The 27,539-nt window shown below is 38.6% G+C and overlaps 1 protein-coding gene and 1 long non-coding RNA gene across 25 annotated transcripts in view; one reads left to right on the forward strand and one right to left on the reverse strand.

The window, feature by feature from the left end:
* Positions 1 to 1,284: 1,284 nt before the first annotated feature.
* Positions 1,285 to 4,354, reverse strand: LOC129347814 (uncharacterized). Its single transcript, XR_008600085.1, has 3 exons — positions 3,545 to 4,354; positions 3,011 to 3,165; positions 1,285 to 1,763 (listed from the first exon to the last, which is right to left on the reverse strand). It is a non-coding gene; the product is annotated as an uncharacterized LOC129347814 (long non-coding RNA).
* Positions 4,355 to 5,486: 1,132 nt separating this feature from the next.
* Positions 5,487 to 27,539, forward strand: part of mark3a (MAP/microtubule affinity-regulating kinase 3a) — an 88,464-nt gene continuing 66,411 nt past the window's right edge. For 17 of the 24 annotated variants that reach the window (XM_055005792.1, XM_055005796.1, XM_055005798.1 and 14 more), the window contains exons 1-3: positions 5,487 to 6,117; positions 14,823 to 15,005; positions 18,248 to 18,301. In XM_055005792.1, the coding sequence (XP_054861767.1) occupies positions 6,067 to 6,117; positions 14,823 to 15,005; positions 18,248 to 18,301 (288 nt within the window). In that variant the 5' untranslated portion in view covers positions 5,487 to 6,066. Of the gene's footprint in view, positions 6,118 to 11,305; positions 11,457 to 14,822; positions 15,006 to 18,247; positions 18,302 to 27,539 lie in introns of those variants that run through there. The other 7 variants (XM_055005797.1, XM_055005799.1, XM_055005800.1 and 4 more) reach the window with 2 other exon arrangements.

The following is a 27,539-nucleotide window of genomic DNA, read 5'->3' on the forward strand; positions in this document are numbered from 1 at the left end:
AAATTGATCATTTCTGTGAATCGTCCAAATCCGTTGAGAAAATTTTAGGGGAGGTGAGGTATGTTTTTGTTACTCTTGCTCCCGGTTTTTGAGAAGCGCTCGGCGTTTCTCCCGCAGCGTAACAGACAAAAGCCGCGATTCCACAAGCATCTACTCGGCGCGGTACGGTTCGCCACTATTGTATCTGACTCGGCTCGTCTCGGTTTAGTTGTTTTTCCATATAGCCTCATCGTGGGTGGAGTCTCATAGCGCAGCGAGCCGGAAGTCCCTTAACGTCATTTGCGTGCGACACAAACGCAACATAACGGAGACGATGGTTCACCTGCTGCTCGGTCTGTGGCTTTCTGTCAGATTCAAAGTAATAGAAGAGTCGGAGAAAACTGAGAGCAGCGAGTCGGAACACTCAGGAGACACACAGGAGAGTTTAGGAGGCGATGCAGCAGTATCAAGCTGAAGACAAGAGGATATGAACGAGACGACATATGAGGGTAAGCTAATGCTAGTTCGCTAGCTATCGTGTATCAGTCCTGTGAACGACCCTGTAATGGCTGCAGTTTATCGCTATTAGGTATTAAAATATGTATGCTGTGTATGTGTTTTAGATATTAAAATATGTATGCTGTGTATGTGTTTCAGATATTAAAATATGTATGCTGTGTATGTGTTTCAGATATTAAAATATGTATGCTGTGTATGTGTTTCAGATATTAAAATATGTATGCTGTGTATGTGTTTCAGATATTAAAATATGTATGCTGTGTATGTGTTTCAGATGCTCTCTGATGAGACTTCATGGGATTTACCTGAAGCAGCAGCACATGAGCCTGCAGTGGTACAAGGTGTAGAGGAGGAGGACAGAGATGTACAGGATGCACTGATGCACTACATCTCATGCAGAAGTTAAAAGTTATTCTTCTTGTTATACTTGTTTTTCTGTCCCCGGACCACTATTGTTTTCTTTAATGCAATTCTGACAAACTTTTGTACCTTTTGCAGATGTGTCTATGCTATTGTTTTATTTGTGAAGGTTAGCAAGATCACATGACAAATTAAACACCAAAACATTAAAACAGCTGTTTTAAGAATATTCCAGTTTGATAAATCAGTATTGCTTTGGTGTAATTCAGTCAACGGAATTATGAACCATAAAGTAGTTTGTGTTAAAACATGTTAAATCCCATTAAACATAAATGCATTATTAGGGAATACAGAATTGTTTGGTTCAGACTGTTGACTCTTTTCCTACCAGTGTCTTAACAGACAAAATGAAAAGTTATGATGGAATCACATAAGTCACAAAATAGTTTATTAGTCAGCAGCAAAATCAAAACTATTTACAATGTGCAAAGTACAAACTGTGGTGGGCCTGTCCTACAGTGGAGGGCTAAAAGTAAAACTATATACAACTAAATCTCAAGTCTCTGGGAGGTGGACTCTGGCTGCCCACTGCCTGCCCCAGCTGCCCCAGTACACCCAGCACTGCCTGCACCAGCTGCCCCAGCACACCCAGCACTGCCTGCACCAGCTGCCCCAGTACACCCAGCACTGCCTGCACCAGCTGCCCCAGCACACCCAGGAATGACTGGTTGAAGGCAGCATTCTGGACCATCTCCTCCACTGCAAGGCTGCTTCATTCTCTCTTGCCTTGCTGAGGAGCAACCAGATGTTCTCATCATGCTGGGAATGACTCCACTCCTCCTCAGCCTGCATCTCCACAAGGACGCTTGGAAGGTCCAATTTTCTGTTGCACCTTTTCCTCTTGCCTAGACCAAAGACAGAAAAGTGATCAGAATCAGCTTTAGTAAGTACACAACATGCAAGGAATTTGGTTTTGGCTGTTGGTGTCACACTAAGAATATGGAAGAGAATAATAAAAAATAAAGAAACTATAGAAAGAGGAAAAAATAGCAAAATTAAATAAAACAATATAAACAGAAATTTACAGCTAGACTGGAATAAACACATTAGCAAAACGATAATTGCTATAAACACAGTAGTGCAAAAGCAGAGAATGCTGTTCATGGTGAAAAAAATGCTGTACATGTCCATTGGAATAGTGACTATTGTACAGGTGTGTAGGAATGACTCAGCTGTTTATTACAGTGATGGCAGTGGGGAAGAAACTGTTTTTGTGTCTGGAGGTTTCTGTGTACAGGGATCTGTAGCGCCTGCCAGAGGGGAGGGGGGAGACAGTTTAATGTCCAGGGTGAGTGGAGTCTCTGATGATGTTTTCTGCAGTCCATACTACAGGCTGTAGTCTGTTTCTGTCCTGCTGTGTGGCTGATCCAGAGGTGCACAGGACAGATCAGATGACTGCAGTGTAGAACTGGATCAATCCTCAGCTGTCGTAGGAAATACATCCTCTGCTGAGCCTTTTTCAGGATGGAGTGGATGTTCGTCTCCCACTGCAGGTCCTGAGAGATTGTAGTCCCCAGGAGCTTGAAGGACTCCACAGCTATCTATGATGTGATGTGTTTAGCCACCTATCCATTGATTTTCAATCATGATCATGTCTTTGATAGTTTTACTTTAATACATTTTTGGCACTCTTCATTTTAACCAAAGCACAAGCAGTACCTCCTCCACCACAACTAAAAACAACGTGGTGTGAACTTCATTTCATCTTGTGCACATTTTGGAGTTGCTAAGAACAGCTGTGTTTTCTTATTTCTATGTATATTTTCATTCAGTTTCACAGCTACCTAGTGACTATAAGAAGAATGGTTGCAATACTACACTGCACCAGAAAGTAAATTCATTAGATTGACTTGCTTGTTAAGTCGATGGAGAAAAAAATGCAGCTGCATGTGTTCTGTTTATGTGTCACTGTAGCTACATGTAGCTTTCATCAGGAGTTCCTGAGCTGGCTGCTGCACAGTTTGCATTTACACCTGCCTGAATTCTTGGTCGTTGGTCTCACTGTTCTGATCATGCTTGCAGGCATTTACACCTGTAGTAATAATAATAATGATGCGAAAATCAACCATGCTCTCTGTTTACCGTGTCTTACCAGTGATAAGAAGTTGCTGTGACGTGCTGGAGGTTGATGTTGACAGTGTCAGTGTCCGAGCTGGTACTGGTGCTGAAGCTGGTGGTGGAGAGGAGGCAGGGGAGCTGGGGGCTCCATGACGGAGGTGGAGGAGGCTTCGCACGTCGAATGGGATTCTTGAACAGAAATAAACATTCACCCTAAGTACACGAAAAATACGACATTGGAACTTGTGAAAAAAATAAACCTGTACGACCCCTAGCTTAGTTCGTCATGCTGACTGATGTATTAGCTTCTGAGAGCTAAACGTTAGAATCAGCAGCACGAAATACAAGCGGAGCACGGAGCTAGCGCTGATGGCTAACTAGCTAGCGCTGATGGCTAACTAGCTAGCGCTGATGGCTAACTAGCTAGCGCTGATGGCTAACTAGCTAGCTTATTGTCTGCTACAGGAGACAACAACGTTACTTTCTAAATATACTTGTTTGCTTAAAAGAAGCTTGCCACCAATGGGATAAATGGTGTAAAAGTTTCTTGAAGTCACAAAACACTCACCATTCTTGAACGTCTCCAATAATGCAGCAGCTGAGTCTCCCTCCTGTTGCTGGCTGGTGCGGTGCCAGTAAATAGCTTCCATTAAACCTCTTCCAACACCTGCTGAGAGATGAGCAGTAAAAATACAGCAGGGATGATATGCTCACTTCTATAGCATGGCATGAGTAAATACAGGCAAAGATCTGCACTAGAAAATCATTTAAATATCTTTTTTGTCATCCAGATGTGTGTATCTGAACCTCCACGCCAGTTTTCCTCAATAAAGGACTGATCAAATTAGCAAATTATATTTATCATTTGTTTTTAAATGACAATATAATGGGTCTCTTAAGATGCTGTCCTAGTTTTCTCAAAAAATGTAGCTTTTTTCCACTTTTTCTGTTTTTCTACAGTAGAAGAGTCAACACACACACACACACACACACACACACACACACACACACACACACACACACACACACACACACACACACACACACACACACACACACACACACACACACACACACACCACAATGACAGTGGACACAGTAAATTCCTCTTGATGTAGTTAAAATAAGACATTGGGAAGTTTTCTGGGTTTCACTGGACAAGATTCACTCCAGCATCTTTGTTTATGTGACATATCAGGCAAAGTATCATGATATTTGAGTCACTGTGTTACTGTAAATCTGTCTGCAGTGAAACCATTTTTAGATGCCAGGCATTACTTTTACACATCAACAGATACCATGATGCCATTATGTGTCTTCCATTCGATCTTCATTCTCCTTATCTCCTGTTCAACACATTGTATTCGTATTCCAAGACTCACCGATTTTATGCAATTTTGGACGGATTCAGAATTATACATATTGCACGTGAGAGATTTTTTAAAAAAAAAATATTAATGTTGTTGCAGAAATGCTGCCCTATAATGTATAATGTATTTTGTCATGTCTTTTGTTCAGTTTTTGGTTAAACCGCATAAATGTTGTTGCAGCATCCACTGTACACCAGAATGAAATACAAACCAAGCTTTTATACTGAGCTCCCAGTTCTTAGTTGTATACCTGTCCATACTCTCTGTACCCAGCATCTCAGGATCAGTCATGCTTTACTTAAAAAAAGATCTTTCTATATTTTTATACATTCAATGTACCTATTTGTACACACACACACACACACACACACACACACACACACACACACACACACACACACACACACACACACACACACACACACACACACACACACACACACACACACACACACACACAATGACTTAAAAATATGTTTATGTATATATACATATATATATATATATTATGCGCACACACATTCAATGTACCTCTTTGTACCTCAAATATATATATATATATATATATATATATATATATATATATATATATATATATATATATATATATATATAAATAAAATCATGAAACAAAAGATAAGTACTTTTTCATGGAAGTCTTAGCTTGTTTTAACTTTTTAAAAAAATGAAAAAAACTGATTCCAACAGCTTACCCCCTCATATAATAAAATACATGTTTAAAAAATGACCAAAGTACATTAATGTCTACATATATACAAAATCGACCAAAAAAAGAGTTAACATAAAAATAATGATAATGTATATTTTCAAGAGGTCGAACAACTTACAGTTTACTTTTTAAAAAGTAAAATAAATGCTATTTGGCTTCAGAAATGCAGATTATTAATACTTTTCTCGATGTCATACAACCAATTACTAAATCAGTGGAATATATATATTTCATGTATATATAATAATGCGACATGTATTGGTGGAAATAAATATTTACATGACTATATAAATAAATATTCCACTGATACATTTTAATTGCCTGTTCGTCTTCCTACTGAGAGCTGAGATGTCGGAGCCCGGCAGCGGTCCGTGAACGCCTCCTAATCCAGCCCAGCCGCTGAGTAGCCATTTTGGTCCCACCTAGAACAGACCGAGCCGCTTCACTTCGGGCCGCCGGAGATGGAAGAAACCGAGCCGACAGCGAGCGTTTCAGCCTCCCCAAGCTCCTGAACCCCTCCGACAAACCTCCAGCGGTGACACTAGACGCCATGGCTCGTTTCTAGACCGAATGGTTGAGCGGAAAATCAAGAAAAAGAAAGAAAGAAAGAAAAAAAAAGCCTGTGGCGATTTTTTGGAAGTGGCGACCGACCCACCGACAGACAGGCAGGCAGGCAGGCAGCGCCTTGACGGTAGTTGAGTTTAGCTTCACCGACTCCGGACACTGATTTACCGCCTGGAGGCCGTGGACCCCGAACACTCCTCTGCCGTTAGTATGCTGGTTGTCGTGGAGGTTTTGTGGCTCTCCGACGGTTCGGCTGCTCGGCTCTAACACGTCCGGTCTCCCCTGAACACTGTCACGATCCATGCAGAGCCCGTCGGTCCGGACGGAGCCGCACCGCCAAGCAACGACCTCGGCTTGATTTCGGACCGAACTCGGAGGATTCGGGACTTCACACGGACTCTGGTTGAAGAAGGACGAATAACGAAGATGTCAACAAAAACTCCTTTACCCACCGTCAACGAGAAGGTGACGGAAAGTGTAAGTAGAAAGGCTCGTTTGTTGGTTTATTCCACCTGCCGTAACGCATCACACACCTATTTTATTAAATAAGGACAAAAATGGCCGTTAAATAGCATCTTGGTGCTTTTTTTACACCAGAAAAGAGCTCATAGTTTGACACATTTTGTTGGGAAATCGTAAACAAGCATATCCTCGACGTCAAACACGCCCCGTAGTTTAAAACCAGCGTTACTAATCACACTTATTGACATTTAAATGTGTTTTTTACTCATGAGTATTCGTGTAACTGTCGGTATTTAGGATGTACTCTGGATATTTAGGCCCCACCGCGAACAAAACTACAGTACTTTGCCTGCTGGTTCTGGCAGGCAACAGTACTTTCTGTCCGGCCCTCCCATTGGCTCCCCCGGCTGTCACTGAAAGCGCCCAACCGCTCAGCTTCCTAATATGGTCTCATTAGTCCCACCCCCCCCGTCAGAGACCAACTGAATGTGCTGCGTGAAAGAACGTCGTTGTCAAGGTAACCGCAGTGGGTACGCTTCCGGTCGACGTTTTCAAAATTGAACTCGTCGCTTTATCCCGCTAAATCGTCAGTTTCACGGCGTTTTCTGCTCTTTTTTTTTCCTCACAGTGGGCTCGTTTTTCTCTGCCTCTATGGAAACAGAACAACCATGACTAGAAGCAGAAAGAATTTAGAAATGTCTTTTGTCGTAGATGACTCATTTAAAATGCCATTATTCAGAAAAAAAATCCTTTTGATTATTTATTTTACCAAAATTCCTAAAACCTGAAATCAAAACTAATACAATTTTTATTTTTTATAAATGTCCACGGGTGTTACAACTGCTTGGAAAAATGGTGACTTCAAGTACTATATATATATATATATATATATATATATATATTGCTTCTTACATTTTTAATTTATTAACATACTTTTGTTTTGCTCTGTGCAGTTCAGCCCAAAAAAAAGATAAATCTCAGAATTTTTGTCACTTGAATGTGATCACGGCATCACAGTCGCAGAGTTGCACAGAATCTATATTTTATTAACAAATTTGATTAGTGTAAATAGTTTATTTCTTGTGATTTTTTTTTTAAAGAAAACATGTAGAGTTAATTTTGAAGAAATATCACAATTTCAAGCTTATATTCGGCTAATTTTCCCGATGCAACCATACAAACGATTAGTAAGAGGACCATCAGACAACTGAAAATCGCTTCTTTCTGTTTTCCATTTTCTGGCTCCTCTAAATGGTGACATTTGGGCATTTTGTAGACATTTTTTTATTATATATTTTTTGTAAATAACATGCATTTCCAACCTGTCAGTGGGTTCATAGGCATAACTCAAAATGAATTGATCAATTTCTTCCTCCTATATTGCCATTATACCTTTTATTAATGATTAAGGTATAAAATGTGTGTATTGGTAGATTTCCAAACTCTCCTATGTTTCTTGTTCTGTATTTCTGAGACACTAGTCAAATTTCCGTAATGTAAATTTCTGCGATTTAAAAAAAAAAACAAACAAACTAAAAATCAGTAGAAGAAGTTAAAAGGAAACTGAAAAGTTGGACTGAACTTTGGCATTTGGGAATAAACAAGTTTTTATACTGACTTGTGATCGATTTTTGCTCTTTCTAGAAAGAGTTAATGCTTCATAGAAGATGAAAACACCTTTTCTGACATTGCGAATATTAAATAATCAGGACTAATCAGGTGTCGAAACGTGGTCCGAGCTGACGTAAAAGAGTAAATAAAAGTTTCCCAACTGAAAAAAGAATTCCTGAAAACCTCTCTCTGTTTTAGTTTGTTTCTTCTTCTTGGTGTTTTAGTGGTTGGCTTTGTTTCCAGCTTCTTTTATTTAGTTTATTAGAGCCTAACAGAATATTCTGCCTCCTTTTGATGACTCTATTCAGCCAAGTTTTTTCAACTAATGACACTTTTCATTGTGATGGAACATTAGAAACTAAGAGAAGCTGTATTATGATTAACTGGTCATGATAAATGTTATTGATACAATTTGCTGATTGTTCCAGCTCTTTTTTTTGCTTTTTTATTGGGTCTTGTGACAGGAAAGTCCAGAGTAAGCCAGTGAATTTCCTCTTGGACGTGTTAACTCCTCTTTGTGTAGCTGTTGGGCGGATTGTCGTTCTGCTCCGAGTCATCCTTTTTAAATTAGGCCGTTTCCACACATATTACATTCAAACTCCGTTCAACTCCATTTTGCTGCCATACATTCCTTTTTCCATCCATGTTGCTGCAAACACGTAATGTCTGCATGTGATATCATCTGGATCTCATGACTCATCACGGCAGCAGCAGAGAGTCAGCTGGAGATAAGAGCTAACCGCGCACAAACACAGCGAGATGTGGGGAAATCTTATTGATCCCGAGGGAGAAATCAGGCTTTTCCTTGATCTGTTAATGTAAAGATTCAGGCTCAAAATCAGCAGAGACAGAAATGAAAAAGTTACAAAATTAGTGCTGCAAGTATAGCTTGACTTTAAAGTGGCAGCTAGTGTATTATTCAACCATTTTAGTCATTTTCCCTTAGTAATTTGGTGCTTTTCTTGGTCCTAATTAAAGCTGCAACAATTAGGGAATTATTTGCTCTCTTATTACAGTAATCACCAACTTTTTAGACTACTGTTTAATCGGTTTGAACAATTTCTAGCAACAAAAAAATCATAATTTGTTGATTTCAACTTCTTCAATGTTAGTATTTTCTGGTCTATTTCCTCCTCTTGACAGTGAACTGAATTTCTTTGGACAAAACAAGACAAGACTGATGAACTGTTGTAACATTTTTTTGATATTTTCTAACTCAAACAACTAATGGAGACAATAATCTGCAATATAATCCCCAACAAAAATCTTTGTCAGTTGTAATTTGCTGCTTTTCTTGGTCCTAATAAAAGCTGCAGCAATCAGTCAATTAATTGCCCTCTTATTACATTAATCACCAACTATTTTGACTATCTTTTAATTGGTTTGAGCAATTTTTAGAAACAAAAAAATCCAAATTCCTTTCCTCCTTCCAGCTTCTTAAATGTGAATATTTACGGATGTGTTTCCTCCTCTGTGACAGTAAATGTAATTTCTTTGAACAAAACAAGACAAAACTAACTAACTTTTGTCACATTTTTCTGACATTTTGTAGTTTAAACAACTAATCGAGACAATAGTCAACAATAAAATCCCCAATGTAAATAACTGTTAGCTGCGTCATTCATTCTAAATCATATTAAATCTAATATAATTGGATTTTGGACAGTTGCCTTGTGCTCTTTGGCATTGTTATTGACGTTTGTTGCTGTTTTCCTTCTAAGACAGAATATGATGAAGATGATAACAACCAGATAAATTAAATGATTGTTAGCTGCAGGTATAATTAAAATAGGATATAAAGAATTAAAGGTGAAACTGGGCTGGCAAACAGAGCTTCAACATTTCACACTGCTGAACTCCAAGCAGTTTCTGGGTGTCTTTCTTTTTTGTTCCTGTTACATTTTTCCTCATCGTGGATTCATTTTTCACTGCAATATAAAGTCCTGCAGCTCTATGGAAGCAGAAAAAAACATGATTAAATGTAGAGAGGACTCAGAAATGTCTTTTGTTTTTTTCTTTTTTACATAATTGATTGCATTATAGCTTAATCATACTTCACAAAAGTTACATTTCTTTGATTGTTTTTTTTTAATGAAAGTTGCAAAACATTAAATCAGCTTGTTGAACATTTTTCTAAGTGCCCATAGGTGTTACCAGCATTAGATAAAACCTATTTCTTAACCATGCAGCATTTAATTAATCAGTCCAGTAAGTTTTATTTTCCTCTCAAATTCTCTAATTAGTTTCCACAGTTGTCCATCTGCTCTGTGTGAACACTGCCTGCAGTTCAGCCGAATAGTTGATGAATTTCTGTCACGTTACTGTTGTTTGCAGCTGAGTCACTAATGGCTTCATGGTTGTACCAAAGGTGTAGAATTTTTCGATTTTTACAGAATCTGGTTAGAGCAGACAGTTTTATTTTTAGTGAATTTTTGAACGAGACAAGTAGAATGAATTAATTTTTACAATTTTAAGCCTTAATCTGGTTAATTTTCTCAACAGAACCACACGAGTACTTCCAGGACTGTCAAGAGAGTTGAAAATCTGAATTTCTGAGTGTCTTTTTTCAGTTTTAGTTTTTTTAAAAATAAACAACATTCCAATCTGAGTCAGTCACAACTTCTCAGTTAAGCTTAGATGCCCAGATTTATTTTTATTTTTTCAACAGAACCTGGTGCAAACAGTTTATTTTTATCAGAAAGTTGAAAATCTAGAGTTTTTTTTTCAGTTTTTACAGTTTCTGGCTCTGATAAACGGTGCCATTAAGGCTTTTATAAACAACAAGCCAAACTGAGTCAGTGTCAAGCTTCTCAGTAGTGCTGTGAAGCACAGCTTTTTCTTTTATTTGTATAGAATCAGGTGCAAACACTTTATTTTTTAGGGAATTTCTCAATAAGACATGTAGAATATCGAGATTTTGAGGAAGTTTCACAATTTTAAGCCGAGCTCTAGTTAATTTTCTCAAAAAAATGTGTCACATGAGTATTTCCAGGACTGTCAGATAGTTGAAAATCTGAAGATTCTTTTAATTTTTCAGATTTTTATTTTTAATTTTTTTAAATTAACAACATGCCAATCTGAGTCAGTGTCAAGGTTTCTCAGTAGTGCTCTGAAGCACAGATTTTAATTTATTTGTACAGAATCAAGTGCAAACGCTTTATTTTTAGTGAATTTCGAAACAAGACATGTAGAATAATGTGATTTTGATGAAATGTCACAATTTTAAGCTCAGATTTGGTTAATTTTCCAGAGAGGTGACACATTCAAGAACCACTTTTTAGCTGAAAGTCCCAAGATTTTTTTCTGCTTTCGTAGTTCTGGGTGGAATGCATGATGTCATTTTGGCAGTTGATAAGAAAAGGAAACATGCCCGGGGTTAAGTGGGGTAAGAACACCATAAAACCCGTTTGCTGTGATGGATCGATGCGTTGTTAAAGGCAACTCCTCCTCCATTGCTCCTCCCTCGCCACTCATCACCACCTCTGCTCACCGGCTGTAGGTAGAGGTGGACACCAGCTGTCTGACGGCTTTTATTTTGAGAAGACAGCGTCTGGTTTCCTGTCTGGTTGTGCCGGCTGCAGTCGGTTGACTGGGCTCGCTGCTCTCAGGCTCTGTGGTTGTTGGGGCTCTGAGTTGGGAGAATCTGGTGTTGTGGGAACCTCTATGGGCATCGTCGGCGGGCTGAAGCGTTTTCCTGCTGAAACATGACGGGCTCGCAGGCAGCCAGGAGACACCGCAGCTTTGTGAGTAACCACCGACAAGGAAAGGAATCGAATTAAGCCGGCGCATTTATTTATTTTTTACTTGTTACAGGAAGTTGCCAGCTGGAAAAATGGAAATGGTGGTCTTTGAAGAAATGTTTGTGTGTGCAGAGAAGGAACAAAAACTGCAGCCTAATGTTCCTGCAGGCTCTTCTTCTTCTTCTTTTTGCTGGTATTCAACACTGACCTTATCCTAGTTGGTGGTATTTTTATCTCCTCTGCTATCACTGAAGAAGTCCTAAAATATTCCAGGAGTGACTTAAAGTGTGTCTACGCTGCTTTGCGGGGAGGAAAGTGACCTTATTGCGGTTTTATAACTACTCTAAATACTCTTATTGGGATCTTTAACACTCTGCAGCGTTAATTTATTGTGACCTTGTCCTACCTTGATATCGGCGTGATAATTATGCGGCAAGTGCGGGTGTTTGATTTACGATCTGTGTGGTGAAGAAGTAAAGTAGGTTATGTTTGACTTGTGTATAAAATTCTGGGTCTGCATGAAAGTCGATGCTGCGGTTGTTAATTTCCTCACTTTATCACTGGCCCGTTCGATGTCTGCGGGGCGAATGGGGTCAGTTTGGTCGGGGATGGGCCGGGCTGGGTGGGGCAGAGAGCACCACCACATTTAATGAGGCGTCGGTCGATACCGAGGCCACACCGGGTATCTGTCAGATAGTTTTTTTTTTATTCTCTGGTTGCGAGCACAGCGGCCAAAAAATCAATGGCTCCATCGGCGGCGCTGTCAGAGTTGTGCAACATAAAATCAAACCAGCAAGCTCACGGTTTATGTTTGATTGCAACAAAGCAGGATTCATTGGGTTTTCCGAACAATTTCACCTCTAAATTAGTTCTTTAAGCAGCTTTTTGCACCATACAACCTTCGAAAATAGAAAATAAATGTGATTCTTTCAACCGAAATGCACCAAAATCAGACGTCATTAGGATGTAAAATGATCAGGAATTTCACCGTTTCTAAAATATAAGAGAAGTGATGTTTTTCCGCAAGATCTGGGTGTTTTACATCTTTAAATCCACAGTTTCTACCTTATATAATTGGTTAACAGTGTAGGAGCCAGACTGCTGTTATGCACTGACCCTTTAACTTTCAGTTATTTTTAGTTGTTGCTCTGCTGAGCATCTTATTTTCTGGACATGTCCGTCACACGAAACGCCACAGAATTTGATTTTATGTACATTTTTTGCAGGTTTTGTATGTACGAGTATAGAACTGATTCATACCTCTTTTCAACCAAAAAGAATCAGGTGCTAGTTCGGTACTAGTTCAGTGCTAGTGCTTAGTTGGTTCAAATATTGTGCCACCTCAGAACCGGTTTGCTTTTCCATTGGCAAGGAGCCAAGTTAGAGTTGTGTCACCGTAAAACATCAGTGCATCACTGCATGTGTAGCCGTTCAACGTTTGCGCATCATAACCATGCTGTTCCTGACTTTGCAAGCCTACGCTGTGATCCAGAAACAAATAATAACTGTTTGTAGCTACCTGTTGTGATCATAGTCACAGGCAACGGTGACTACGTTTGAGAAGACAGGTAACTGTCAGAGATATTTCAATTCAAAACAGTGAACGTGTTAGCTTGGCTACTTAGCTTCGACTACGTTTGTGTCCACTACATAGCGGTTAAACAAACTACTCACTCGACAGTTTAAAAATGGTGATTCTGTGTTTCCGTTGTTGATCGTTGGTCACTGTGACCCCACCCCCAAACCTGTGACGTATTCGGTTCTTAATTCTGGCCCAGCAAAGAGTTGGTGCCTGAAAATCACCAGTTTTTGGAGCCTGGAGCCGGTGCTTAGGTGGTGGAAACACAAAGAACTGATGCCAAGTCAGGCACTGGCTCTGAACTAGCACTGGAACCAGCTTGGTTGAAAATGGGTCTCAGAGTGCTATATCAAAGGTAAAATAATGCACAATCCAAAGGAAAATAGGTAAAATATGCTAGAGTTTCTGTTATGGAGCTAATCTGCTGCAAAGCTAACTAGCAGGACAAGAAAATGAGGAGGACAAAAAGCGAGAATATCCGAAATAACCAATAAAATGGTCAGTAGTTCAGCCCAGGTTACTGCTTTTCAACCTGGTCACATTTTTTCAGTTACACAGTTGATGATGTGTGCGCTGACCTCGATTAAAATGTTACGAGACAAGTCGGAGTGGGATAATTAAAGCAGCTTTTAATCTAGAATCATCTGAATATGCATCCATAAGCAGCAGAAAGTGTTTCTGAACTAATCTTTAGGGCTTTATTTAAGATTTAACACGAGGTACTGTAGACAAACACGTTAAATATACATCTTCTTTCAGACTAGTGCAAAGAAAACATCCTGAATACACATATAGGAGTTTATTGTAGACGTCACTGGTAAGACATATCTTCAAAGGGGCTTTCTCAGTTTTTTCTCACACTTCAGCAGCACTGATGTATGCCAGCGTTTCCAGTCTCTATTCCCATGTGTATTCTGACAGTTTATATGTCATTCACAGCCTGATTTACAGAACATTTTATTCCTAAAAGCGTTGCAACATAGGATTTTCTGTTCTGTTTCTGATTTATGGAATAACAAAAAAAGACCTCTTTAACATTTCAGCAAAATGAAGCTATAATCTTGCTTTATCCAATGTAAATTAGAGCATTTTTAAATATATATATAATACCTAATTTTCATACCTTATGAGAATGTGGAATACAACAAGTCATTGCCTGGTCTGGTTGGTTAAAAACTTTCCACTGTTAGTCTGTAGCATCTCTTCAATTCAAGCAAATGTTAACTTGATTATTTAATTTTGAGCTGAGGTGATTAGTTTGACCTCAGAGAATTAATCTGATAGTTGAGAATAGATTACCAATTCGAGTTTTTTTCATTCCTAGAAGCCAAAATGAACTCATTCCACTATCAAAAATGGGAAGATTTGGGGCTTTTTGAGGTGTAATGTGACAATAAACGGAATATCTTTCACTTTGTGAGCTTGTGATGGGTTTTTGTCTTTGTTTTCTGATATTTAAATGATCAAAAATTTAGAAGTTTGTAGATATCCTTTAAAATTATCTTTCCTGCAGTCGAATCTGCATCCCCTGTCCTCATTTTTAGGCTCCTGCAGGATAAAACTGCCTGGAAAACAGTGAGTCCATGAGCCATCTGTGGCCGGTGGAAGAAAAGCTCACTTTCTTTGTGTGAATGCAGGACTATAAATATCAGTAGTGTTTTTTCCTGCAGAGCCTGAGTGGAGACGTCACAGTGGGTCAACATGAGTCACCGCTGATACACGTAGATGTTCCTCATTAACAGCCATTCAACAACCAGCCTAACGCTTGTGTTTTTATTTTCTTCCCACAGCACACGTCTCACAGTAATGGACGTCAGGAGATCAGCTCGCGCTCGGCTCGGACCGGCGTTCGATCCCGGAGCTCCGAGGAGCCTCAGCAGCCCCACGTCGGCAACTACCGGCTGCTCAAAACCATCGGCAAGGGCAACTTCGCCAAGGTCAAACTGGCCCGGCACATCCTCACTGGCAGAGAGGTGAGATCTCAGAGACACTGGGTGGTTTTAGTTTGAAAATAATCAACTTTACATATTGATTAACACAAGTTGAGCCAAATCAACAAAAATGGTCTAAATTAGGGATGTCCTGAATCTGAGATTTGGGCTTATTATGGTCATTTTGAAGTATTTGACGTGTCAGTAACACAAATCTGATTGATACTTGAGTTTAGCCAAAACAACAGAAACTTTCTAAACAAGAAAAGCCAAGAAATGTCCTGCTTTGAGATACTTTTGCATTTTAGAAGCTTGGTTAAGGTTAGAAACCAAAGTTATTTGGTTCACAACGTGCTTGAAACTCTTCCTCCTGATATATTTGCTATGGCTTGTGCAAGACTTAAAAAAAAATCCCTCCAAATCTTGTGTAATATACTTTTTGGATTATTATAGTTTACTGTCAGTACGCATCTGTAGAATAAATGAAAAAAAATATATACGAGAGGTCAAATACTTGCTTTAAAAATTGCAGAGAGGTGAGATCTCAAAGACACTGAGTGGTTTTATTTTGAAAATAATCATCTTTACAACATAAACGGTCTGAATTTGGGATGTCCTGAGCTTAAGATTGGGGCTGATCGTGGTAATTTTGAAGCATTTAAAGTGTTGGTAATAACACAAATCTGTACCCGATTCTTTTGTCGTATTAGTTTTCACGTAGAAATATGACATAAAGGCCATAATAATGACTATCAGGTGGTCTACTGAGATTAATATTTTTTTGTTGTTTGCTGGCCTGATGTCATTAAGCCTCACACAAATCTCTGTCATGGTGCCCCTCTGATAGCTAAACTCCCATAATACTTCTGATATAATACTTAAGTGCCCGCCTCCTCTGGTTGCTATAATATTAAACAATAACCAGATACTGCGGTTAATCTACAATACTTCAAGTGTGTAGAAGTCCGGCAAAAGGGTATCGAATATCAGCAGATACTTTATATTAAATTAATTGAGTAAGATTTGCAGCAAACATCTTGATTGGGACTTCCTTGCTTGAAATATAGTACAGATCATCCCTGTGTTTTTTATAATTGTAGAAACAAAGTTGATGAATTAAAATAAGCTCTGTTTGTTAAAGTAAAAAAAAGAAGCGCTGGATGTAGCTATAGCAGCAGCATCTCAAACCAAACCAGACAAGAATGTCGACCATTTCTCCCAACATTTCCCCTTTACTTTTGTTTACGAGCAGAAAGGTGGTGTGAGACCCAATAAGCAATAATCCAGCTGCAACCATTAGCCAGCGCTAGCATTGAATGCTAAAGGTGAATGCCCGTAACGTCAACTCAAGTAAAGTTCTCTTCACTTAACCCATTGGTTCTTCTCTATTAATACTGTCTAGACATCAAAATGTTCCTCTACAAGTAAACTGCTTTCTTAATTAGGTTTTTAGGGTAATATTATTTTGAAATTAACAAAAGGTGTCCAGCATCTTTGACCCAGAAGACCAAAATTTGTGTCTCGTGATGGGCTTGAGACCATCAGTCCCTGAACTAAGTTTCATTTTCTGTTTACTTTCAGTTTTCACTCGCTTTCTGGTTTGGTTCAGGTGACAAAAGTATGTGGTTAAATTTAAGACATGTCCTGATTGCAGATACTTTTGCATTTTAGAAGCTTGGTTAAGGTTAGAAGCCAAAATGAGTTGGTTCACAACGTGCTCAAAACATCAACAGAATTAAAAGGTTTGTCTCCCAGAAAGACCAAAAGAAACTCATCCATGCTTTCATCTCTAGTAGACTGGATTACTGTAATGGTATTTTAAGAGAACTTCCTAAAATGAGCATTAAAGAGCTTCAGCTCATCCAGAACGCTGCTGCTAGAGTTTTAACCAGGACTAAGAGATCTGAACACATCACACCACTTCTAAAATCTCTACGCTGGCTTCCAGTCAGTCACAGAATAGATTTTAAAACCCTACTGGTCATTTACAAATCCCAGAACGGTTTAGGCCAGAATACATCTGTGATATGTTCAGAGAATACAAACCTAGCAGGGCTGTTAGATCCAAGGACTCAGATCAGCTGGTCCAGGCCAGAGTCCGGACTAAACACGGAGAAGCAGCATTTAGCTGTTAGCTGCAAACAAGTGGAACAAACTGCCAGTGGAGATTAAACTTTCACCAGATGTAGACACTTTTAAATCCAGGTTAGAAACATTTCTTTTCTCGTGCGCCTATGCATGAAAACTGCATGATATCGTTTAACTATCTGCACCTCACTGTAATGCTCTTAACGTTTTATGTAAAGCACTTTGAATTGACATGAAGGGTTCTATACAAATAAACTTGCCTTGCCTTGCTTGAAACTTTTCCTCCTGATATTTTTGCTATCTAAGAACACTGTTGCTTTTCTTTAATACTTTAAAGAAATATCCCTCCAAATCTTACAGAATATACTTTTTGGTTTATTAAAGTTTACTATCAGTAGGCGTCTGTAGAATAAAGGAAACAAAATACTACTGGCCGAATACTTGCTCTAAAAATTGTTTAAATTTTATCCATAATAGAGAGTTGGGAAATCAATGGCAGGAAGTCTTATTATGTGAAAATGGATTGTGATATTTCTTGCAGTAATGATATTTTCAGGCCAAAAATGTTGAAGCGATTCAGTTCAGAGTCTGTCATGTTGGGATATATGGGGCATTCTATCAGTTTTCGATGCTGTAGGGGGAAAGTTTCATATTTTACAACTATTGAGGGTTAAATGTGTTCGTAGAAACGTGATTTCTCAGGTTTACAAAAAGTTTTATTTATGTTCCCGTGCCAAGTTTCTGTGTAGAAGATATCAACCAAACCGAGCGGTAGCAGCTCCACACGCTGACAGATTCATCGCTCTAAATCTCGTTGGCACTAATGGCTGTTTTCAGGGCAGAGCCGCCGCCGCTGAGCATTTGATTTGTTCATAATTGATGAGCAGAAAGAGCAAACCTCCTCTTCGACATTTAAGGAAGCGACGCTGCTCTTTTCACCTCAATCCCCTCCTGATTCTCTTAATTATTCTGCACTTGCATTTAGCCATATTTTTAACTCACGCAGGTTGTTGAAACTGTCGTCTCGCTCGCACAGATGACAGTTTATTTTAAGGGCTCCCATTGGAAAAACATAAATGTGGCTGCGCTCTCTTTCTCCAAGTTGTTGTGTTTTTTGCTTCCACTTCCTCTCTTTCACACTTCTCTGCTGTTACGTCCCACTCTCAGTTTCGATTCTGTTTTTTCTCTCTCCACAGGTGGCAATTAAGATAATAGACAAGACGCAGCTGAACCCAAACAGCCTTCAGAAGGTAATTTACCCCCCCGCCTCTCTCTCCACTGTCTCTCTCTGTGGCAGAATTCATTTACTAATTCATGAAGTACAACAGATTGAGTATTAATTGTGTAAATGGGAAGCGGGGCATGCTGGGACGGAGCATGTGTTCTGCACTGAGCTTCCTGGGGTGAATAAAGAGCTGGAATTAGGAGGATGATTCAGCTCCATGTTTACTGTTCAGAGGTTTAAAACCCGAAGCCTTAAAAGGAGAGCGTGTCTGTTTTATTGAGCAAATTCAAATAAGAAGCATTGAAATTCAAGTGTTTTGGCCACTTTTGACACTCATTTTCACTACAATGTAAAGTCTTGCACCTCTGTGGAAACAGAACAACCATGAAGAAGGAAAAAGAACACAGAAGTGTCTTTTATGCACTAAAACAAAGTTAAAATGCCATAAATCATGAACAAAACTAAAATCTAATTAGAATTTCTTTGATTAGTTATTCTACAAAAAATTACCGCCTGTGTGATTTGTGACTCAGAATGTTCAGAAAATTCAGAAACGAAGCAGTAAATACAATTATTTTTGGCGTTGAGATTCGTCCCGATTGAAGGCCTTGCTAACGGCTTCACAGTTATGCCGAGGAGTGCAAAGTTTTTTTTTTTTGACAGAATCTGTTATTTTTTGAGAATTTTGAAACCAGACTTGTAGATTTTTGAGATTTTGATGAAATGTGATTTTAAGCTTGAATTTGGTTAATTTCCTGACCTTAACAGATGTGCAGGTCAAAAACCACCCATTTTTTTCTGTTGTTATGGTTTCAGTTTCTGAAAAAATATGTAAATTTTGTGAGTTCAGTAGAGAAAAGATTCCTTTTAACCTAGCTGGTGTGTTTTGGGGTTCATAAGGTTAAACAAATTCAGACAGGAAGCAGTAAATCTGAGTGTTTTGGCTATTTTTAAAAGGCTTGTGAGATTTACATTTGCCCTAGTGATGGCCTTTTATTGAAAACAGTTTTATAAGCTGTTTTTCTGAACATGTATTGGTCCTGAAGCTGACTGGCTAATGCCTTCATGGTGGCACAGATGAGCAGAATTTTTAGTTTTTTAAAGAATCCAGTTTAAACAAGACATTCATAATACCATTATTTCAATAAAACGACAAGATTTCAAGCCTAAATGTTGTTTTTTTCAGTTTTTACAGTTTTAGACTGATAAATGCTGCAATTTTAGTGATTTCCGTAGAGGAGTATGCCTTTCAGAATTTGCTGGTGTGTTTTTTGGGTTCAGAAAGTTAATCAAATTCAGGAAAAGAAGCAGCAAATCCAAGTATTGTGACTGGTTTTAAATGCTTGTAAGATTTAGATTTGTCCTAAGTGAAGGCTTTATACTGAAAACTTTCTTTAAAGGTGTTTTTCTGAACATCTATTAGTCCTGCAGCTGACTTGCTAACGGCTTCAAAGCAGAGAATTTTTAGTTTTTGTACAGAATACAGCGAACAGCTAATTTTTATGTTTTGTGCATGCACTGCCTGCAGTTCAGCTGAAAAATTGCAGAATTTTTGTCTTGTGACTGTTGGTCGCAACTGATTTGCTAATGGCTTCACAGTTGCACTTAGGAGCATAAAATATTTAGTTTTTTACAGAATCCGGTTAGAGCAAACGGGTAATTTTTTTTAGGAATTTTTAAACAAGGCATGTAGGATATAGTGGTTTTGATTAAATGGCATGATTTCAAACTTCTCTTTGTTTTTCTGAACAATTATTGGTCTCAAAGAGAAACCAAATGTCATTTTTCTTTCTAGCTTCCTCCAGCTCTTGCTTCTCGGTCGTCACACAGCTGGGAGTGACCGCTTTGCTTTCCTCGTTAAATCAACCAAACCAGGAAGCGGCTTTTGCTTTTAAAATGCAAATTTCCCACGCTGGTGAATGGCAGTTTCACTTCACAGTTTGAAGTCAGCCGGTTGAGAACGAGCTGCCCTTAACCTTCCTTTCTGCTCGCTGTGCGCTCATTAGCAAGTTAGATGTGTGTGTGGTTGTTTTGATCTGCCTCTCGGCCTGGAAGTGGTTTTATTTTATGTTATTTTTTTGGAGGGGGGGGAAGTCAGAGCGATATCGACCGTGCAGCTCCGGAGGCTTTATTTCTGCTCGTCGGACAGATAAGAGTAGACGAGGCTGAGCGTTTTTCGGCTGCTGGTGGTGATGATGTTGGCCCCCGCCGGCCGGCTCCTCTCAGCGGTCGGCCAGTGGTTTTCCATCAGTTTTTCCAAAGCTCCATTGATTGTGGCCTTTGTATCTCGGAGGCCCGGGCCCTTTGGCATTGGCGGTGACGCTACGTTGACAGAAAAGCACTGAGTCATGACAGCGCCGTTCACAGCAGCACAAAGCGCCCGGCTTTTGTTGGCAATCCTTGTTGTTTTTAGGTGACTGCTTTGTCAGAGTCAAGGAAAAAAAACTTCTCTTTTTAAGGTGTTTGTCAGGTTATTTTTTTTCCTGCTGTCCCTCGAGGGATTTGAGCTTCTTTTAATGTTTATTTTAAGGAAGTGGAACGAGCTGAGAATAAAGAAACCACATTTAAATCCTTTTTCCTGATTGACACATTAAATGCTCCCATTCCTGTCACACGTTTCCATTTATAGGTGAACTTTCTCTGCTTTTTTTGCTTTTGTTGCTTTTTTTCTCTTTTCCCTTTTTGGCTGATGAGTTGGAGATTCAAAGCTGAAGGAAATCCTGATGTGGATTAGATGATCCGCTCAATAACTGGCCTTAATCCTGCAGGTTTCGTCTACCAGGGTCACTCATAACAACCTTCCAGTGATTTCTGGGTGGGTTTTTTTTTTTGCTCCTATCTCATTTTTCCTCACTGTGGATTCGTTTGACTAGAACTAGAGAGAAGTTGACAGTGGATTTTATGTAGTATGATGCAGATGTAATGGATAGGTCATTTAGAAATTTTTTTAATCATTCTGTACAAAATTCGAAATAATTTTAAACCTTTTCATGCCAAAATGAGCAAATTTCTAGTTGTTTCGGATACTTTTTGTGATTTTGGACATTTCTGAATCATTCTGTACAAGTTCCGAGATATTTTGGACAAATTTCAAGTAACTGTGGACATTTTCTTTGTCATTTTGGACCAATATTAGGTCATTCTGGGAATTTTTTGGGTCATTTTGGATGATTGTTTTTGTTAAAGGCCTGCAAACTTTAGTTGAAGTTACTTTGGACTTTTTATTTGTTATTATATTGCTGTTGTTTATTTAATCATTCTGGCCACCTTTTGTGTCATTTTGGACAAATTTTATGTCATTTTGGACATTTTTTGAATCATTCTGTACAAAATTCTAAATAAATTTTCTATCATTTGGAACATTTTCATGCCATAGTAGACAAATTTCTAATTGTTTTGGATATTTTTTGTGATTTGGACATTTCTGAATCATTCTGTACAAGTTCTGAGATATTTTGGACACATTTCAAATAACTTTGGACATTTTCTTTGTCGTTTTGGACCAATATTAGGTCATTCTGGACATTTTTTTGGGTCACTTTGGACGATTCTTTTTGTTAAAGGTCTGCAAACCTAAGTTAAAGTCACTTTGGATTGCATTTTTTGAATCCCTGTACAAAATTCGAAACTAATTTTAAATAATTTTAAACCTTTTCACGCCAAAATGGGTAAATTTGTAGTTGTTTTGGACACTTTTTGTGATTTGGGATATTTCTGAATCCTTCTGTATAGGTTTTGAGATATTTTGGACAAATTTCAAGTAACTTTGGACATTTTCTTTGTCATTTTGAACCAATATTAGGTCATTATGGATATTTTTTGGGTCATTGAGCCATGTTGCATATATTTTATTGATCCAGTAGGTATGTTTTTTTCTCTATGATTTATGTATGTTCTGGGTTCCTATCTGCTTTGTGAAAACACAGCCTGCAGATCAACCGAAAACTCTGAGTTTTTGTCACATAAGTGTTGCTCGAAGCTAAATGATTCGTGGCTTTTTAATTGCGCAGACGACCGCAGAATTTGTTGTTTTTCACAGAATCTGGTGAGAGCAAACAGCATATTTTTAGTGATTTTTTTTTTAACAAGACATGTAAAATAAAGTGCTTTTAATGAAATATCGCAAATTTTAGGCTCAGATTTGATTGTATTTTCTGATGTGTCTTGTTCAAGGACTGTCGTAAAGTTGAAAATCCAACAATTCCTATGTTTTTTTTGTTTTTTTTTTTACAGTTTCTGGTTTTGATAAATGGTGCGATTTTTGCTCTTTTCAAAAATTCTTCTTCTTTATATCATTATTAATGGTAGCAGTGATAGTAGTAATAGCAATATTATTAAGAGAACATTTCAAATCCACTGGTATGTTTTGAGGTTTAGGTAAAGTAGCAGTTTAAGTTTTTTGAAATACACTTTTTTATATAGCCAAAAGTTCGGAGACAATCAACACCCCTTCTTATGTATGTGTGTTAACATCATGAGGGAAACTACTGGTCTGGTTCTGTCCACTGAGTTCTTTCCAACCTCATGTTGACAGGACTTTGGTTTTTGTGGATTCTTCAGTCAGTTACTGGTAGCTGTTTGGCTAAGCTAACGGTTTCCCTCCTGCTTCCAGCCTTTTAGATAAGATAAACTTACTATTGTAGCTTCTGTCTTGGCTGTAGCATATCTTTGTACAGACATGAGAGCGTTTTATTTTTTCACATAATTCTTCATGATAAATGCTTTTTTTCAAACTGCTTCCGTTATAATCCGCCACAAATCAGATTCATTAAAGAATTTCCTCTTAATGCCTTAAAATCACATAAATAACTGTTAAAATGTGTCATGGGATGACATAATACATATTTAGAGCTCTAAACATGGACTCATTTGCTAAAAATAGCCACCAGCAAATGCACTTTTTCCTCCTGTTTGTTAGAAACTACAGATTTAGGAAATTACTGAGCTGTTTTTTAAAATTATGCTACATATTTGAGGGTTGTTTAGGCTGAGAAAATTCTTTAAAAAAAATCCTTGAAAACATAACTCCCGCGATTGTGCATCAGATGTGTTCAGGTAGTTATTGCTCAAACTGCTTCTGTTATAATCCACCACAAATCGGATGCATGTCCTTTTAATGCCTTAAAATCACATAAATAACTGTTAAAATGCATTACAGAATCACGTAATACACATTTAGAGCTCTAAACGTAGACTAATTTGCTAAAAATTGCCACTAGCAAATGCATTTTTTCCTCCTTGTTGCCATAAACTACAGTTTTAGGAAACTACTGATCTGTTTTTGAAATGATACTGTATATTTCAGAATTGTTTAGGCAGAGAAAATAATAGAAAAATGCTTTAAAACATCATAACTCCGTGTTTGTGCATCAGATGTTGTGTTCAAGTAGTTATTTCTCAACCTGCATCTGTTATAATCTGCCACAAATCAGATTCTTGCCTTTAATGCCTTAAAATCACACAAATAACTGTTAAAATGTGTCACAGAATCACATAATACACATTTAGAGCTCTAAACATGGACTAATATGCTAAAGATAGCCACAACCAATGCCCTCTTTCCTCCTGTTTTCTAGACACTACAGTTTTAGGAAATTACTGAGCTGTTTTTTAAAATTATGCTACATATTGGAGGGTTGTTTAGGCAGAGAAAATGATAGAAAAATGCTTTAAAAGATCGTAACAGCTGACTGAATGTCACCCGGTAACTCCCGTATTTGTGCATCCGATGTTGTGTTCAGGTTCCGCTGGGTTTTTGCGTGTTTTTCTGCCTCTTACCTCAGAGCCGGCGCTGCTGAAACGGCCAACCTGCCTCAGCGCCAGCACCGCTGTGTCCTGACCTCTTATGTAACTGCAAGATTGGCGAGTGGCTGATAGCGGGGGATATCTCTCGTCTCCGAAGCCTGAATGTTTATTTTCGGCCTCCGTTCTTAATAGTGTGGCGGAGCTGAGTCGACGCTCACATCTGTCACCGGCTGCTGGCGAAACCGTTGTGTCCTGATCCGACCTGCGGTTCTGTGGTCGTCCTGGTGGAAGGTCGGGGAGGGAGGCCGACACACCGGGAGCTTCTGATTAAATGTAAACAGAGAAGAGGCAAAAGTTTACAGTCTGGGAAAACCTTCACTCTGTGCTGAGGTTGGGATTTTCTGGATAGGGAGCTGTTGTTATATTATAGCACCTTTTCTAGAGGAAGAAACTGCAGTGCGTCATAAAAAACATCAATCAAATCAGCCAGCAGCACGTCTCACTTTTATTTCTATAATCTAAACGCTCCTGTGAAGAACGGACTAAAGTCCTTCTGTACAACTAATTATCAAACTAATTATCAAGTTATTGTATTCTGCAACCAAAGACTACTTGCATTGCTGATTATTCTTTCATTTTGTCACTTGTTTCTGCTATAAGATGTCAGAAAATGGTGAAAAATGTAAATCAGTGTTTCCCAAAGTCCTAGCTGACCTCAGATTTAATCAAAGTAATGGTGCGCTATAGCTGATATGATTATTTTCATTTCACACTTTTCATACCTTTTTGTCTACAGCTTTGCTTTGTCAATACAGTCGGTGCTTAAAGTAGGATTATCCAACATCTATTGTTTATGTAAGTAATTATACAGTAATGTTTCTATAACCTACACAGCTATGAGGAGGCAATGGAAATCTCACAGTTATAGAATATTTAAAGGCAGATGTGGTTAGGGCGATAATTATCGCTGTCGATTTGGTCTGGCGGTTATTTTCTGGATTAATCGATTAGTTGTTTGGTTTATAAAATGTCAAAATGGTTAAAAACGTTGATTATTGTTTCTCAAGTGTTGTATTTTGTCACACAATCCAAAAATCTTTATTTTACCGCCACAGAGGAGGAAAGAAACCAGTAAATATTCACATTTAAGACTCTGCAATCAAACAATTTACACTTTGGATTCTTTGAAAGTTACTTAATAGTTGACTAGTCAGTGATTTGTTGTAGCTTGAGTTAGACAGGGACGTTCTAGTTCGACTTTTTCCATGTTTAATTCATCTTTATTCATGTATGTCTTGATTTACATCATAATTTTGCAGTTTTTAGATTTTGTAAAGCAACATTAAAACTGTGTACTTTATTTTTCTGTGCAATTTTTAGTAGTAGTAGTGATTTTTAGTATTTCTATGTAGTTTTTAAAGTTTTTTTTGAAGAAACGACCTCAGAAATTCAGTTTTATGCAACGTCCAGGAAATGCATGAATACATTCAACAGTGAGCAAAATCCGTGTACTGTCAGTAAAAACAATGAGTCTGTGTTACTTTATTTGATAAAAAAGTCTATTGTGCTTCAGTAAATGAAACTCTAATTAACCAAACTGCTTGTGATTTTCCTTTGGGGATGGTTAAAATCTCTGCAGGGAGGTGGCTAAAAAATTCCTCCTTGCAGGAAAAACAGCGACTTCTCACAACACAGACGTTAAAAGCTGTAATTGGGGTTTTCTGAGCGTTCGAGGTCTCGTATTAATGGCTGGCAGCTGCTGCTCTGAATTGATTTGGGCTCGAGGAAATTCAAGAAGCAGAAGAAGTGCCTTAAACTTGCAGTGATGGCAGCAGTTAATTTGAAGCAGAGCGGCTCTTCCCTCAGGTCCATTCGTCCAGATGAGAGCAAGAAGAGAAGAGAGGAGCTGAGCTGAACTGAAAAGTAAAACGAAGAGATTTTACTGCAAAACTGTGAATTCAGCTCCTCCAGGAAGGAATAATATGAGGGAGTTGAGTGGTTTTGGATATTAACACAAATACAAATCAAAATATCTGAATGCTTGATTTTTTGATTCTCTTTAATTTACTCTTTGCTTCTCTGAGACTTTTATTTTTGTGATTCTTTAGCCATGAAGTCATGACATTTTGCTTGCTTTAAAAGGTGAAACATTTAGTCAGACAAAACACTCTTCAAATATTCTTTATTCTTTACAGCCACGTCCCAAACCTGTACATGTTTTACTTTTAGAAAATCCATCATATTTATTGAAATATTATGAGACGCATATTAATTTTCTCCAGTAGTTTTAATTCTGATTATTATTATTATTTCTATGTCAAGGAGGCGGAGCCGCGGCAGAGTTATGTGATGATCGCTGTTGGTTTGTCCGTCTGTCTGTTAGCAACATTACTCAAAAATGGACTAACTGATTTGGTTGAAATTTTCAGGGAAGGTCAAAAATGACACAAGGACCAGTTGATTAGATTTTGGCAGAGATGCGGCTTATAGTCTGGATCCATGGATTTGTTAAAGATTTCTGTATCATTGCCAGATAGCAGCACGGCATCACTGTAACCATGACAACAAGTGAACACTACATTAGCTGCCTGCTGACAATCACATGATTGTGATCCTACTGCAAATCCACCACTGAGGACTTATCAGGACTTCTGTGTCTGAAATGATACAAGGATCAACTGATTAAATTATGTGGGTGTTTCTGAGTCCCATCAATTCCCGCCGCCTGCTACATATTTAGGTCACGCAATTCAGTAACCGTACATAATATACACATGCATAATACATGCCTGTGCTCATTGCAAGGTCACTTTGTTTGTGGGTACATCTATATTAAATGGACACCTTCTATGTTGCCGTGATTTCTGATCAATAACTAGTAAAAAAAGCTGCATTTGTGACAGTGCCATATGGGGGAATGAGCAGCCTTGGAGGAGTACTGTGCTCTCTGAGTACTTTTCTTGTTCTAGCTTGTTTTGGGGGTTTTATGGGGTTTATATATCCACTAGTGGGATGTCTGAAGTCTCGTGTTTTACATTAGATGCTCGTGTTGCAGAGGCTGTAATCTGATTCGCTGTGACTCACCTCTAACTAGGTGGGAAGAAAGTTTACACAAGAGGAAAAGTGATCTAATGGCGAGCCCACAGGATTTGGTTGATGAGCCGCAGATCTCTTGTAATCGAGGCAGATTTAACCTAAACAGGACGGGAGAGTTTTCCTCGAAGTGTTGCGCTGACGAAAGGTGTGACTTCACCCTCGAGCCGTGTGTCATGTGGCCTAAAGGTGCCCTCAATCGATCACAAGGCCGGGTTGCGTAAGCGGAGCAGCTGTGCATCATTGCGGTAGCATGACTGGACCGACTGCAGGTTTCTGTCCTCGACCTAATGGCTGCTTTATGCGCTGAATCACCTCCTCGTCTTCCCTCTCGCGTGTTTTTCCACTAATTCTGTTTACTGCGCGGCATACCTGACAAAGTATTCCCACATTCTGGCTGGAGTGTTGTTTTCCAGCCGGCCCAG

The sequence above is a fragment of the Amphiprion ocellaris genome, chromosome 20 (assembly GCF_022539595.1).
Source record: "Amphiprion ocellaris isolate individual 3 ecotype Okinawa chromosome 20, ASM2253959v1, whole genome shotgun sequence".
Taxonomy (NCBI): Eukaryota; Metazoa; Chordata; class Actinopteri; family Pomacentridae; genus Amphiprion; species Amphiprion ocellaris.